Source organism: Halichoeres trimaculatus, unplaced genomic scaffold (assembly GCF_033239565.1).
Source record: "Halichoeres trimaculatus isolate MK-OKI-2021-1 unplaced genomic scaffold, fHalTri1.1 fHalTri1_scaffold_14, whole genome shotgun sequence".
In the NCBI taxonomy this organism is placed as follows: Eukaryota; Metazoa; Chordata; class Actinopteri; order Labriformes; family Labridae; genus Halichoeres; species Halichoeres trimaculatus.
In genome coordinates, this window is record NW_027437192.1 from 24,018,085 (window position 1) to 24,035,056 (window position 16,972).

The 16,972-nt window shown below is 41.1% G+C and overlaps 1 protein-coding gene across 1 annotated transcript in view; it reads right to left on the reverse strand.

Moving 5' to 3' along the window:
- Window positions 1–16,972, reverse strand: part of csmd2 (CUB and Sushi multiple domains 2) — a 280,511-nt gene that overhangs the window by 42,558 nt on the left and 220,981 nt on the right. Inside the window, exons 38-47 of the mRNA XM_074686270.1 lie at window positions 15,876–15,980; window positions 15,547–15,665; window positions 13,739–13,808; window positions 12,163–12,279; window positions 11,765–11,974; window positions 8,619–8,807; window positions 5,654–5,831; window positions 3,775–3,920; window positions 3,589–3,669; window positions 2,868–2,981 (exon numbers count right to left, since the gene is read on the reverse strand). Of these exons, the coding sequence (XP_074542371.1) occupies window positions 2,868–2,981; window positions 3,589–3,669; window positions 3,775–3,920; window positions 5,654–5,831; window positions 8,619–8,807; window positions 11,765–11,974; window positions 12,163–12,279; window positions 13,739–13,808; window positions 15,547–15,665; window positions 15,876–15,980 (1,329 nt within the window). The remainder of the gene's footprint in view (window positions 1–2,867; window positions 2,982–3,588; window positions 3,670–3,774; window positions 3,921–5,653; window positions 5,832–8,618; window positions 8,808–11,764; window positions 11,975–12,162; window positions 12,280–13,738; window positions 13,809–15,546; window positions 15,666–15,875; window positions 15,981–16,972) is intronic.

The following is a 16,972-nucleotide window of genomic DNA, read 5'->3' on the forward strand; positions in this document are numbered from 1 at the left end:
GTTACGTGATCAATTCTCTGAGGGTAAAATGTGAGTTTCATTGACCTCTCAGAAATATCTGACATATCTCCAAAGCTCCTTCCAGCTTGTTTTGTAACTGGTGGAAAGAGACAGGCAGGTGTTCTTATCTACAAGGTTGCTACTTATTTAACTAATCCACTTTAAAATGAACCATCATTCTGTTCGGCTGTAAACAAAAAGGTATTAGGGTGCAAATCCGACAGATGGAAAAAAGGCGGCTTCAACGCAGAAGGTGAGATGAACACTGATAGGACGCAAAATGAAATTTCCTTTTACAAGACATAGAATAGAATAAACTGGTAGCACGACTGACAACCTGCGAGACAGCCCTTCTGTTTGTTTATAAATTGCTCAAGGTATACAACATCTTCCTCATTAAAAAATGCGGTAGCAGACAAGCACAGATGCACGTGCATCTGCATCTATTCATATACATTTGTTTCCTACAGAATGAAAGGAGGAACTCACTTGTGCAGGGATGTAAAATGTTTCAAGCTTATATAGTGGTGCGGTGCATTTGAGATGCCTTAATTCATGTTGGTATTTAATTAGCATACACTGAGGAGACATAACAAGCTGCTGGAAGGGGACAGGCCACAACATAAGCATCAGACAGCTCTAAGAAGTTAGGGATGGCAACAAAGAAGTGAAATGAGGGCTGTTATCCATCATACCAAATGAAGGCTGGGGCAAAAACAAAATGAGAATTTAAAAAAAATAGTCTAAAGTTCAAATAAAGGGGAAAGGCAGAGAGGGATAGAGGAGGCTAGAAAGCTGGGATACAAGTGTGATGGGTGATTATGCAGGTTCAGCCAGAACTCTTTCTGGGGGATGAACACAGGGATTTTGGATCATCAGAGCTCATTGTTTTTCATTAATGAATTAAAGTAACACTTTGTACTGATGCTGCGGCTTTGTGAGTGCGTGTGTGATGCTGGGACTCCCTGTGGTCTCAGCAGACAGCAGATGAAGTTAGGGGCCAATAGAACCCAGTTTAATCAAATAGGAGGCAAATTGAATACTCTACAAACCAACTGGCTCTTCCTATGGCAGGAAAAACAAGAGAGGCTAAACCCAATTGCCAGTGTGACTGGCAACAACACTTCATATTAAATAAAGAAAAACAAGAGTGAGTGCGTCTGTGTGTTTGTGTGTGTGTACGGAGGTGGCTTTTATTAGTTGGCCAGGATGTCAGTGTTTGGAGAAAATAGAAGACAAAGAAAAGACAGATTTATGTGGAGATAGACACCTGTGAGTGAGTGTGTGACAAAACATTGCAGTGTGTTGTTGTTTTTTGAGTCAGTCAAAGAGAAGGACAAAAAAAAGGAAAGAACAGGGAATAAAAGGGTACATATGTTATGTAACAACACAAGTCTGACGCTAGAGAGTCGGGGGAGGGAAGTGGCTGGTGAGGGAGGAGGGAGTGCAGACGGGGGGAATGCAGAGGATGAGAGAGGATATTGGTGCCGAGGGGCAAGCAACACTGCAGAACCAGCTGGAGGCTCCAGCGCCGCTCTCTGAGAGAATATCACAATAAGAACATTCGCTGCCGAGCATCCCAGACACTTTCTGGACCAGTGTGTATGTTTATACAGTATAGGTGCTTAGATTGGAGTGTATCTTTGCGGGGGGTGGGGGCAGCCTGAAGTGCGGGGAGGGTTGTACTTGTCAGAGCTAGAAGTGGTGATTTGATAGGTGCAGCTGCAGCCGGCATGTCCCCTGCATTTCAATGAGCTGTGCACTTCGTCTCCTTGCTGCCCTCCAACTACTTCTCCGCCATCCTCATTTTATTTCCCTCCCACTTTAACTCATGTGCTCCTCTTACTTACTTGCCATCTCTCTACTCATTTAACAGTCTCTCCTCCATATTTTCCAGAAAGGACTTCCCCTTCTTTCCATTTTTTTTTCCTCTTGCATGAATTTTCTCTGTGGGTGTCCTTTCTACTTTGATCCAAGTCTTCATTATTACCCTATACATAGCTCTTCTTCCTTTATCATTGCCCTCATTTTCTGCCTGAGTCTTTCATCTCCTTTTGATTTCAACTCATGCTGTGGGCATTTGTATTTTTGATCTATTTACCGCATAAATAGCAAATTTTGATTTGATTCACCTCCTTTTCCACACCTACAACAAACTTGTGACATAATAAAAAAAGTAAAAATAAGGAAAAACGACACAAAAAGCTAAAGTTAAGATAAGATAAATGCTTTTAAGATATCTAAAAGCACGAAGAAATAAAGGAACCTCTCCGTGAACCCAGTCTCACAGCCTGAGGAGACGTATTGCACACATCGTACAGTGTAATGGTAATGTGATGTGCTGGAAACAGTGCAGTCAGTTATTCCTTAGGGAGGACAATATCTCAGCATGTAGAGAGCGCTACAGCACGCCACCCACAGTCTCGTGGGACCAAAGTATTCTCCTTAGAGAAAGAAAGTGCTACCAAACTGATATGTGGCTACGGCTCCATGACTACGGGCAGATAAGAGTACCCGCATGATGCTGAAGTAAAGCATAGCTCTAACTGCAGCATGAGTCTAAGATAACAGCAAAATAAAATCTGCTGCCTATAAACGTGCTAAAAATAAACTCACACAGGACACATTTTGGCTGGGGAGGCAGCTTTTCTCTGGTGCTTTTAAGTGACGTGTTGTGACTCTCTTAAAACTGATGTGATGCATCTCAAGGGGATGATTTAAAAAACGTATTCACCGAAAACTTTCATTGTGCTGTAGGACAAAAGTAGGTACACTTTTTTTGTGTAGAGCTGTATTGGAGTGTACGTGTAAATGTAAGAAGAGCCTTCCTAACAAATACAACATGCCTTGCACAAGCAGTCACTTACCATCACATGAGGGCGGAGGACCCTCAAACTCCAGGTGTGTTCCCAGACGGCAGGTCAGGATGCTGTTTCCACTTATCTGGTAGCCTGGAAGACATCTGTAGCGGACTATGTCACCTAGAAAGAACAATTTGACAAAGTAAGATGCACAGTTCATGAGATGGTGGCTAAAATTCTCTAAGATCTCTTTAAGCAGCTAAGTCATTAAAACAGAAATAATGCAGAGACACTGCATATCTGTCAAAGGAAAGCAAAAGCAAAGATAAGTACGGTTACTGAATTCCATCTGGGGATATGAAGTCAATCCTTGATGCTAGTGTTTGTGAGTAAATATTAACAATCATGTAGGCTTGCACACAAACAGAAAAAGAGAAATCATCTCAATTGTCTCCTGTGTGGTGAAATGAGGGCACCTGTCTAAATCCCCTCTGGCACTCTGATTATTTTGTCACAATCATTTATTTATATTGCTGGCTCAACACTGCTGTGCTGCAGTTTGGGGTGAGCACTACATCCCTCTGGGATTTGTAGTCAGTGCACCCGGGACTGTGTAAACTGTCAAAGCCAGAAGGTGAACCAAGAGCGGAATTGAAATACTTCACGTCCTCCAGTCAGGATGAGACCAACATGATATACAACAACGGCGGCTGCACTGAGATAGCAGTGATTTTGTGTGACTATGTGTGTGAGAACACTCCTTTTTGTGACAGTGATCCCCACCTACCAATTTTAAACTCTTTGCTTGCCATCAGGATCTCTGCATTTGGAATAATGGGGGGCGGTAGGCAAAACTGCAGTCTGTAAGCTGTGTTGAGAGATACACAAGGAGTCAAACACAAGGTATTGGTAAAATATTTTGAAGAGAAAGGAAAGAAAAGAAAACAATCAAGAAGAGAATGAATATACGGACCTTGAAAGTTGATACGAAACAGTCCCCCCTTTTCTGTGTTACTACGGAAACGTATCAGCACCTGATTGGAGGTGCTGCTGGGTGGCTCATTTGGCTCCCCATCTGTGAAAACTCCCAGTTTCCTCGCTGTCTCCTGTGGACCATCCCTAAAGACGAAAAAAGGTTCAAATGTAACAACACACTGGAGTGAAATAACTTCAGCAAAAGATGTGGATTTTCTGTGAACATCCTTGGCTCAAACCTTCAGGTGTTGTAACACTTCTCTCTAAGAGAAAATAAAATGAAGCCACATGCCAGATTATTTTAAATCAGCTTCCAGTAGCTCTAGTCTTCTGTGGGTGGCTGTGCTGCAGTAAGGTAAAAATTACAGATACGCATGGAATGACAGGTCTGGATTGCGCTGTTCCCACTAACCACCATCCAATGGGAACGTCTCTGAAGCTGCGTCCCAGCCTTGGCAGTCCCCTGGTGTGGGCATGGCTGATTAAGCCAGCTCCCAGATTCCTGCCACAACCATTCAGCTTAAAAACCATCTGTCTTTGGCTGTCAGACTGGGCATGGGAGATTACAAGCAGCTCTGGAAACGGCTGGCTGGGGACTGCTGCCTGACAGCACTCTGGCCAAGCCGCCATTACGGGGCCCATTTCCTTGGCTCAGTAGTTCAGTGGATAGATACACAGCGGTGGTAACCGGAAACTGGGGAACATGATAGCCCCCATCTTGGCTCTGCATGAGCTTGTTGGGAAAGATCAACACAGCAGGGGGCTGTTTACAGAAGAGTGACAATATGATAGAAAGTGGACGTTTTGGCTCGTTCAAGTTGCAGTAAATAAACTCGCCACAGAAAAAAAAAAATGCTTAGCTTAAAGTTTTATAGTAGATCAAACATAAATGTTTCTGCTTGCCATGTGGACTTTTTATGTCATCTTTATGTTGCCAAGCTGGCTGATGGTCGGATCTGTGGTCGCACGGAGAGCTGGGACCTTTGGAACTTGTCTCATGGAGAAGGGCTCAACTTGGATTGACGACCATCATGCATGAAAAATCCTGTCTTTGGTGTCACATATGGACAGAGCAGCTATGCATTATGGGGATGATGGAAGGCAGCTTCATCGCTTGATACTCAAACACACAGACTACATATCAGGGGCAGGAGAAAAAAATGAAAATTGATATATTTGGATTTTTGGTTTGACAATATTAAATTGTAACTCTTTGTCAAAAAATTTTTGAAAAAAAAATTCAAATTCAAACCCTTCATTTCAGTCTTTGTATATAAACTGGATTGGAAAGAAATACCACTTTTCTCCAGCAGAGGGTGAAATGTTTCTCTCTGACTCATGTGATATGCATTTTATGGGAAAATATGGCTCCTGATATAGTCTATTGACATTATCATCAACTTTTTTTCACATGGTCTAGTGTTAAAAAAAGCAAACTTAAAATCGCAAGAATTGATTAATTGCAATTTCAAATCGAATCAGCACCCCAAAAATCATAATACAATCAAATCGCGAGACTAGCATATCGTCCCAGCCCTACTAAATACATTGGCAGACATTAATAAAAATATGCACAAAAGCACACTTTTCAACAACCTAAACTACACTTTCTTAGACAAAAACTGAAAGAAATGTTTGTCAGAAGAGCCACTCTTGCCATGTCAAGTATGAGGACAGAGAATTTTAGAAACAAGCTTCAGGGTACTTAAGAAAGCATAGCTAATAAAAGCAGAGGGATGCAACAAAGAGGCCAAAAAATGGAGGTGTAACAAGTTGGAATAGAAAAAAAGACTATTTTGTTGAGATGGCCTTGAGAGACCTGAATAAATCTTGTAACTTTAGCCTGAAACGCAAAAGTAAAAGAAGAAATTTCTTACCAGACGGTGATGAAGTCGTGTGGTCCGTGAACCTGTAGCAGGGTGAAGTTAAGTTTGATGCCGAAGCCAGGAGCCACGGTGATCAGCCAGGAGCAGTCAGCAGAGCTGGGGTACTCCTCTGGGTAACCAGGGGAGAAAATGGTCCCATTGTCTGATGTGATGTTCCCACCACATGGCACTGAGGGAGGGAAGAGGAAGGAAGGAAGAGAGGCAGAGTATATATATGTATCAGGGGGGCCAGGAATACAACAGCACAGTTCCATAATTCTGCTTCAAATGGTGGAAAAAGAGGATTTTTCATCCCTCGTTTCTTCTGCCTCCCTTCTCAGTGTCTCTCTCCCCCTCTCCTTTGCTCTTCCTCTAGTGCCCAGGCGCTTGTCTGAGCTAAAGATTAGCCAGTAAAGCCTGTTAGCAAGTGGGGACTTGGTTTGAGTGTTTTGCTAAGATAAGGCCTCAACCCTTTCCCACTGGGGTTCAAGAGAGAGTGTGGAGATGAGGCGAGGGCTTGGTGTGAACTGGGCTTTCGAGTTGTGTGTATGTACAGTATGTGTATGAGGAGGGGAAAAAAAGCATGTATTAAAGCTTTTGTGTGTGTTTGTGTGACAAGAAAGGTTGAACCAGCATGCCCATGTCTGAACTGTAAACAGCATGAACTCACAAATCCACACAGGCTTGATAACCTCGGGTCAAAAAGTGCACTCATTCATACACACAGGAGGAAGTCTATGCAGCCAAGCAGAAATATGCACACAAATACATTCAAACTATTTTCAAACATCGCTCAGGATCTCATAAGGATCCAACTAATGATTTAAAAACACTTGTGATAATTGTAGAGGAGCAGGGGAGCTGAAGGTGGAGTGGTAATCACAGTCTGAGACATGGCACTCAGCTTCACCGCACTCTTGGTTGAAGAGGGGTCTATGAACATTCCCAAAGCCGAAGTGCCTTGTTTTATCTCCTGTTTCTCTCTCAGGTCATGTTAGTTTCTGTGTCATACAGCTGGCTGCTTTGTCCCTGTAAAGGAAGAGGCCGCTCTGCTGCTGGCCCACCAGGTAAATGAGCTATTGATCAGACTGATTGACTAAACCCTTGGCACTCTGCAAAGTTGCACCTCTGGCTCACAGCACCCACAACACAACACAGCCTACTTTGAACCTTATCTATAATAAGGTGTATGTTTCTTGAAGGGATTTGCAAGAAACGACAACAACAAAAAAAAAAACTTAGGGCAGTGTTGCAACTGGTTATTAAATACAAACAAGAGGAGGACAATATCCTGAATAAAAATGTAGCGAGCAGAAAAAAGGATGATGAAGGAGAAAGAGATAAGGCAGCCAAGGTGAGGAGAAGAGAAGAGCAAACACAAACAAAAAAGGTAAAGCATTTTATAGACACAAAGTGACATGATGATAATGCCAAGACAAGTGCAAGCAAGGTAATAAAAATCAATGTGCTTGTGTGTTTGTTCACTTTAGAGGACGACTCGGCATCAACAAACATTACAAAACGTAGATTGAGGAACAGGTTGGACTGAGCTAAATGGGTCAAATGTAGTTATGGCCCCTCGAGGATAAAAACATTTAATTCACTAACAAAAACAGCAGTGTATCTCTATAAATAATCTGAAACAGCATCTGGAGGTAATTTGCTGATATACTGTCCTACATGTTTTTTCACCGTGCACAGAAACTTTTCTACTGATCCGTTCAAATCAAATCTCTTTATAAGTTAGGGAAGCAAAGCTTTAATTGCATGTGTGTGCATTCATGTACACCTATACCAATCCATGGTCATGTATTCTCATCTCATTAAGACCAAAGTAATCACTCAGCTGCCTACCCTATAGCTTCCTGACAGCAGGTTTGTACATGCATGCACACAAACACAATTAACGGAGGAGAACATTTCGTGTTTGTACAGCCAGCATCTGAAAGTGGAAAAAAACAAGCGACTGTGTACAGAGTGCATTTGTAGAACCTAATAAATAACGTTCTGAAAACTTTAAAACAGCAGTTTGATTGATATTCCCATGAGCGGAGGTTTAAAATAAAATAAAAAAAAAACATTTAGGAAAATTGAAGAAATATTGGGATATGTTTTCAAAACAAGCCAATATCAGTCTGACGGATATCCTCTGGAGTGCACAAAGAAATATGATTTAGGAAAACAACTTCAAAACACAAAAATCTGTCTTTGAAAAAAACAACTTATATATTTCCCTGCATTTAAGCTTGAGTGATGTAAAGGTCAGGAAAATGAGGGGAAAGTGTTCCTCTTCCTCCTTAACCATAGTACTAGGATAAACATACCATTACATATGCATACACTTTTTAAGCACATACCCACAGGTTAAATTTTTCAGATAACTTTCATCTTCATACTTCTCTCTGATATTGAAAAGGCCAGGAGAGGATAAACTCTTCTTTTTTGCTCTGCTTTTCACTCTGTTGCTCCCTTTTTTTACTTTCATTTATCTCCTTGCTAGCCAACTCAAAGCTCCAGTGTCAGGGCCGTCACCTCTTTCTGTAATTTAGCCTGCCTCATTGAATAATTGGCAGCCAGAGCGTGAGAATGTGGGTCAAGGACAAGAAAAAAATAGAAAGAGCACCCATTACTTTTTCTTTTCAATTTGGCCACTCTTTATTCGATTTTTATTTGTCTCCATTCCTCTTCAGGAGAGCATCGATTTTCATTGAAGAATACTTTGCTTCTTTAATGAGGGATGATAATTCAGTTTAATTGCATTATTCATAATAGATAATCATTATCTCCAAAGCCACACTTCATACTAATGATGTAATGGCTCAATACATTCAAAACAGTGAGTTATTGTGTTATTATTTTGCCTCTGCGTTCATTAGGAACAGAACAGGCCACTAGTTTGGAGGCCTATTTATTGTTCAGACTGCTGAGTGGTTCTAATTTGTTTGGGTATTGACAGGACAAATATTAAATTACTTACCTTCACAGCGAGGGAAAGGGTGATCCCAGTTGCGGGTGGTGCCATGCTCACAGGTGAGGATGGAATATCCCATTAGCTGGTACCCAGGCAGGCACTCAAAGGAGATAGACTGGCCAACATTGAATCCAGCACCCACCACCACACCAAAACGGAAAGGCTCTGGATCAGGGCACTCTTGTAGCTCATAAGCTGAGGGAGAGAACAGCATGTTCATCACTCTGTTTGAATATCATTTTCCAGCAGATTTTCCCTGAAGCTAGCGAAATTAAGAACACAACTGCGAAGATGACTCCATATATGCCAACACAGAGGATGTTATATTGGAGCAACCTCTATTTTTACTTCCATCATTAATTCCCTTTCCTCATCTTTCTGCTGTTCTTCCTCTTGTGCCTCAACCTCCCACACATATCCTCCCCCTCCTCTTTTTTCAGACAGTCATTGTCACAGGGAAAGAAAAAGCCAGGGGCAGGTTGGGCTTTTGCCGGAGGAGTATGATGCAGTCGTCAGTGTTAGTGTGGGTAAATAACTCTTACTTTTTTTCCACTCTGTGATACAATAGCAAAGTAGGCAGTGAGCCTCGAACAGCCAGGATATAAATATAACTAAAGGAATTGATTTCTATGGATCAGAGCCTCTCTTTGTAAGAGATAACTCATGCAAATACGGGAATAGGGGGAGTATTTGCAAATATAATGCTTGATTTAAATGCTAATACACACATAATTATGGAAATGCTCAATGCTACCTTTCGATTTGCCGGCTCGTTTGTTGAATCACAAAACACAAACTTTGTGTGCCTGTTGCAGTTACAGACAAGGACAATTTGTTTTTTTCCAGTCGTGCAGATATGCAGAGGAGCTTTTTATTGGCACATGGTGCGGAAAGCTTTAAAGTAATATAAGGTTTTGAATGCAGGGGTTCTTAGATCTGAAGAATTGACCACATCTGAGGGGTGATGGCTGTCAGTTTGACGGACAATCAGTTTTTACCAACCATACCATACCAACTTTATTTATGAAGCACTTTTTAAAAACAACCACAACTGTAAACAAAGTGCTGTACAGGTAGTTTAATCAAAAAGATAAAAACAGATAAGAAAAAACAGATGCAAAGTAAACATGCTAAAAACAAATAAAAGCAAATAAAATAAAATAAAAAGGGATTTAGACCGGGAAGAAACTACGTCTTGCCGAGGTTAGAAGCCAGAGCTTTTTGAAGTGGACAGTGAAGTGGCTTCTTTAATGTGTAGGGGAAGGTAGTTCCACAATCGAGGACCAACATTAGAGAAAGCCCTGTCCCCTCTGAGGGACAGAGAGGGTGAGTAGGGGTGAAGAAGCTCAGAGAGGCAAGACCATTTAAACATTTAAAAACAAACATAAGAATTTTATAATCAACTCTAAGAGTCACAGGCAGCCAGTGAAGTGAAGCCAGTACTGTGCTGATGTGCTCTCTTTTGCATGTTCAGGATAAAAGTTATGCAGCGACGTTCTGGACCAGCTGCAGATGCGAGAGCAGTGACTGACTTACTCCAACATCAAGTGTGTTACAATCCAAATGTGATGACATAATAGCATGGATCACTGTTTAAAGTGCTGCCTGGGCATAAAAGATTTGACCTTTGCCAGCACTTTGAGTGATAAAAATAAGACTTAACAGTTTTAATTTGGCTGTCTAGTTTAAAATCACTGTCCAGCTCAAAACCCATATTTGTAACAGTTGATTTAGAGTGTATTCACACCTGTGGCTTGTTTCCTTTGTTCCAATTCATGGGCCAAAATGATAAAATTGTAGTAGTTGTCACTTGGTTCATTTGTGTTCACAAGGCAAAAGTTTGTTGTGGTCCAAAGTTGCAAACAAATGCCACGTGCGATCATTCCTTTTTTTCTCTTATTGGTCAGAAATCATATCAGAAAGGTGGGGAGTTTCCCTTATCTTTATGAAGCATCAACAACGTGTGTGGCTAATTAGCGTAATAGCATTTATGGCTCATGTAACAGTGTGTACTATATGATCTATGTAGTTTTTAGTGTCCCGACTGCAGAAGGAACTGTATTTCTTTACCACTCCACATGAGCCCACGACTCATTTTCTTCAGTTTATCAGTCTTCTCTTCTTCTACTCCTTCTTCTTCTACTGTTTTGACTACCACTGCCCCTATCACTACAGTGTGAGCCACAGTTATGAGTCAGTTGTGCCGGTTGTTGGGGTGTTTGTGTTCTCACTGTAAAGGAACCGCTACAGGACTTGAATGGAAAGGGGCCGAGACCACTTTTTTTTTTGGCAGTCGTGACCCGCTTGTTTTGTACCGCATCTGAGAGTGATTGCTGTGTTCACATATGCCCAATCAAACAGGGGTTTTGGGGGGACTGTCCACTATTTCGGGACAACTGCCCCAAACAATCCAGGTGTGAATACACCCTTAAAATATACTGTCAGAGGTCCAAGATCAACAGGGGTGGATTCACAGGGGCCACTTGGTCCAAACCCCATAACCTCTGTTTTCTTTTCATGAAAGTTTTAAAAGTTCAGGGCCAACCAAGATTTAATGTCTTCCAGACAAGCAAGGAAGGGTTTGACTGAAAAAAACATCTTTTGCGTTTAAGGGCACATATATCTGACAGTCATCAGCATAGCAATGGAAGGTTAGGGTTATTTTAGGGATGCTATGGCTTTACACGCAAACATCTCTCAGTTAAGTGACATTAAAAGTAAGTAAATGAACCTGAAGATTAAAAAAATGAAAGCACTCAACAGATAATTATGCATCTCTCCATTACAAGACATAAATAACTTCTGTGGCTTTCCCTCTCATACAGAAAGCATCACAGATCACTCAAGCCAGACCTCTGCCTGATCCTGTTCAGGGGGCAGCAAAGGTGGATTGAAGCAGCTGAGTATCTCCAGCCAAACTGCAGTAACTTCATCAAGCTTTGCAGAATAAAGTAACTTATAATGATACCGGCTTGGCTCTGCAATTAGCAAAATTTAGTCTTGGTGATTATGCTCATCATTATAAATATATATTAACCAAGTCTATTTTTGTCTGAGACAGTCCTGGGGCTGATCATTATTTCATGCTCCAATCTTCTGCATCTTTTACAAGGAGCTGAAAGTGCTCCAACTTTCTCACACATTATCCTTACCCTGGTACTCGAATCTGAACCCTGGTTTGTTCTGCGAGTGGTCGCTGTGGAAATACACCGTGGTCTCATGGGAAGTGGTGAGGAGAGAGGAGGGTATATCCTGGCCGCTGAATCGGCCAATCACGGCACTCGTGTCAAGGGGCCCGTTGCGGATCTCAAGGAAATCATGGTTGGCCTCGGTGGAGAAGTTAAGGAACTGCATGTGGGCTCCTGGGAAATCCAGAAGGAGACATGTAGAGGAAAGAGTTGAATGAAAGTGGAAAGACTCAGAAATCAGAAATATTATGGCTCTAAAATCTAGGAGATAATAAAAAAAATCAGCTCTACTCGATATGTACTTAAAGCTCTTTAAAAACGCCAAAGTCAGGAATGCTATAAGAGACTCTCCAAATGCTCACCGTAACCAACTGGCAGGTAGATTCTCCAGGTGCAGTCACTGTTGCTAGGGTAGTTGCCAGGGAAACCAGGACTGAGAATCATGCCCTCCATCTCCTCTCGGATTCCTCCACATTGAGCTGGCAGAGGGCAGAGGGAGCATTTTGTTTATAAGCATGTGCAAAACAGTGATTACCGAATTAAAACAGCTGTACAAACACTGCTCAACGAAAGAGCTCTGTTTTCAGGGGAATTAAAGAAGTTAAGGAGCTAAAAGAAAAACACATTTAGTGCTTTCATGTGACAAACTAGTACATGAGTTTATCTGAGTATATAATTTAGACAAATCTAAAAGTTTGTTTGTAAATATTAACAAATAGACACTAACACAAAACTGATCTCCAACAGACACTGAGGTTGGTTTTGACTGCTTGAAGGCAAGATGTTTTTTTTTTTTTTTCAATTACTACGTCATGTCCTTGAATGGAGTCATTTAAAAAATATCAATGTAAGCACAAAAGCAAAGTCTTTTTACACCTAACAACCGTTTTAATCAATTTCATATGATAAAATAATAAAATGCTCTTACTGAATAACCTGAACTTGGTGTAAAAACCACCAGCCTTGTAAAAATGATTAAATAGTTTAAACTGGCATTCAGAGCGCCACCGCCTCATCAAATGGGAGGATTTATCTCACTTTTAGAGAACTCTGGTGCTCTCCTCTTTCTACTTGAGATGTCGAGGGGCCATATACTTTATCTTTCGCTGCTCTTCATCCCCCTCCTTTCATCCTAAACGTTTGATGGGTAAACGTTTTTGTGACTGAAATCCAGGATGAAGACTCAAAAAGACTAGATAAAAGGTGAAGGAGTAAAGGAAAAAAGGGGGGGAGGAGGTTGGAAATACTAAGTAAAAGTGATGATCGGATCACAAAAGATGAAAAGAGCGAGAGATCCCGACATCAAAATTAAAAGGATGAAAGGATGCTGAGACTAATGGTAGAGGAATTAGCTGACTCAAGGGGGATAAAAAACACAGAGGTACTGCCGGGGAGAAAGCAAACAGTGCGGAAAAAGATTAAGAATAAATGGGACAAACAGAAGACAGGAGAGGGGAGAACTTTGGTTTGAGTACTAATATGATTCTGAAAGGAATACATAAGGAACTCAATGTTAACCTTTAGGTCATCAGGAAACTGCTGATACCTGTGGCCTCAGTAGTTCCACCTTCAACTTTAGCCAATCAAGATCTAAGGTGGATTTAATCATACAAGAGTAGATAAACCAGTTTTTCAAGGAAACTTTCAGGGTCTGGGAGAGTAAAGCAAAGAGCTTATGTAGTTTAATGAAGCATGTGCCTTCAAAGTTACCTTTCAAAGTGTAAAGACAACAACACAAACAAAAACAAGAGTAAAATAACATTTATTCTACCTGACAATTCAAGAGAATATCTTCACAAGTGTGAGCTGTAAGTTTTGTGACTGGAAAGACGAAGGATCTCCAAAAATAAGTTATAAAAAAAGAGAGATTCTGGAGAGTCACAGAAATGAAAATAAGGCAGGAGATGGCAGCAAGTGATAAGAAAAAGCTATTTTTACCGATGCAGAGAGGAGGTGGGTAGTTCCATCGTCTGACTGTCCCAGGCATACAGGTGATGTGTGAGTTCCCCTGTGTGGTGAATCCATGTGAGCACACACAAAGACAAAAGTGCAACAAAGGACAGAAGATGAATTAATTCGTCCTCCCAACTGTCACTCATCACTTCCTCCAATTATTTGAACCTGCTGCCTGTCTCCACATGACTTCCTGTGGCGACTAAATGACTGAATCCATTTGAAGTGACAGAGAACAACAGAGAGGGAGCATCGTTTTGTTTGTCCTGTCAAAATAAACGATAAAACATCTTTCTAAAACGTGCACAGTCGAGCTCCAAAGCCAACTTGCTGGAGAAATAAAACATTTGGTAATAACATGCAAATGTAAGAACAAAATGGGCTCTTTGGCTGGCTGTTTCCAAAAAAATGTGATCATCATTTTATTCAGAGACAGTCTGGCACCCAGTCTAGAAAAAAAGTGGCAGAGTTTTTAAGTCAGCATCAAGACAACATCCTGGTTTGGACTGTTTGTGGTTGTAATATATTCTCAAACATGTTCCACTGATTAAGAACTGCTATGACTGTGGCACAGAAAGCCTTCAGATATTTCCAAGCTTGCTCAACATCATAAATTCCCTCTATCATTCATCCATTCCTGATGATAAAAAAAGTCAGGGAAGGGATTCAGTTTTCTGGAAGAACTTGTTGGAAATGACAAATGAGCCACTCCACAGATGTTCAACTGGGCTGAGATCAGAGGAATGTGTTAAAGTCAAAATCTTGAATCTACTGCCTCATTCAAACAGTCCAGTTTTGTCCATTGCTCCAGGTCTACACCCATACAACCCCATATACAACAAACTGATGCATTTTGGGTTCTGATTCTTTTCTATCAGAACTCAAAATGACTTTTTTAGCAGTTTCAGCTGCAGTAACTCTTCTGTCACACTGAACCACATGAGCCAGCCTTCTCTCCCCATGCTCATCAAGCCGTGGCTGCCCATCACCCTGCTGTCAGTTCACTGGCCACATTGGTAGGAGCTGGCCTCTGCAGACCGGGAACGCCTACAAGAGCTGAAACTTTGGAGATGCTCTGATGTGGTTGTCTAGCCAGAACAATTTTGGGCCCTCGTCAAAGTCGCTCGCGTCCTCTCACTTGCCCCTTTTTTCCTGCTTTCAAAACATCAACTTTGAGGACAAAATGTTCACTCACTGCTAAAAATGTCCCACCAACTGACAAGTGCCATTGTCTAGAGATACCAATGTTTTTCACTTCACCTGTCAGTTGTTATAATGACGTGTCTGGCTGTCGTAAAAGGAAGTATACTGACAGTTTATTCTATTGATAAGACATTAGAAGTATTTGACCTTTATTGCTAAAATGTGCTTATTTTCTGCAAGCTTTATTCTGACATCATTCAGTATTTAAAAATGTGAAACTAAACCGCACTTAAAGAAAGGGGGTGGCATTTTCATTGACACCAGCACATGGGGAGACAGTGGGAACATTTAGTCCTCAAGGACTTTTGTGGAACAGGCACAACTTGTTTGAATAAGTGTACAGTGCTGCATCTGTCTTCAGAGCAGGCCAGGTGATTGAAATGGACGCTCTGAAGGACGTGCATTTACAATCAAAATGAGAGTATTCAAAGATAATTTTACATTTATTGGATAACAGAAAACAGCCACCCTGATACAGACTGTGCATTTTGCTATATGATTGAAGAACTCGGCAGTAAAATGTACATGCACTTATGTAGAGTCATGGTTTCCTCTTTAAATGAATCACATCAGAAGGTAGAGTATGTTACCTGTAGAGTATATCCAGGTTCACATTGGAAAGACACCACATTGTTCATCTGAAGACGCTCCCCAACCTTAATGCCGTTCATGGGAACTACAGGCTCTGGACAGTTGGTCAGAGACACAGCTGGAGACATAAATAACAGGAAATCATCAGTAAAGAAAAGAGAAAAAGACACTGTGCTAATTTTACATGGACATAAACTGGACAGGAGTGAAAACCTCAAATGCACAGTTTGACAAAACCTTGCAGGAGACATTGCCTCTGGAGTAAAAGCTTAGATAAGAAACATGCTCCTACTACTTAGCTTGGAGAGCTGTTAATTCTTTCACTTACTTTTGTATTCCAGCCTGAATCCAGCGGCAGACACACTAATATCAGAGAAAAAGTGGAGGTAGAGCTGGTTGGAGGTGCTGTTGAGGAGCGCAGGGACCGTGGTGCCTTTGGGAGGAGATTAAAAGTAAAGGTTAGAGGAGCTTTCTCCAGCATAGGCCGACTATAACTAACTGTACAAATCAAGGGAAAAGTCGCCATTTTTTGAGTCTGTGCATGTGTCTGCCTGTGTGTTTGAGCGTGAATGCACCATGACTGTACGCTTGAACTATTGTTTATATGTGTATTTGGATACTGAAGGTTAGCAGATGTATGTCTGACCCACTAACTAATAAGACACACAAAGGAAGTTTTTTTTCCCCCCAATGAATGGGGACCTAATCAGCTAAAATTAAACAAAAACAAAAATCCTTCAAAAAAAAAAAGAAGGGGGAGAGTATCAGAGAGTAAAATCAGGCACTGTGTGACCTAAAATTGGCTGTTTAATGGCTCAGATTTGTAAGCCTGGCATTTCTCTTTCATCTCTTCACTTCAGGGTACATCTAACATTTACTCTTGGTCTGGTTCCAAGCACAAACAAAAGCAGAATTCCCTGTTGCTGTATTGAGGGGAGTAACACAGCTACTGTAAACAAATGTTCATTTTAACTCCACTCAGAAAAGGCTAACCTTTGTAGAGCTGCACCAAGATTTTGCCAGGGGGAGCTCAAACAGCTTGGAATTATGAAAACATCCCATGACTACACCAGCGGCTTGTATTCACTCTGAATTCAATTAAGCAACCTATAAATTTCAACCCTGCCAAATAAATGCCCTGTTTCTTTTGTAAGACCTGTTGGGTTAAATTAAAAAGCACTTCTTAAAGTCATACAGTGGGGAAAATAAGTATTGAATGCATCAACTTTTTTCTCATCACATTTATTTCCAAAGATGCAATTCAAAAAAATTTCTACCAGACATTGGTATTAACTCAAATAATCAACACATGAAAAGAAATCACAACATTCTGGTCAATAAATAATGATTATGTGGAATTAAGTGCAATAACTCAAGAAAAAAGTATTGAACACACTAACTGAGACTCATCTAATACTTAGTGGA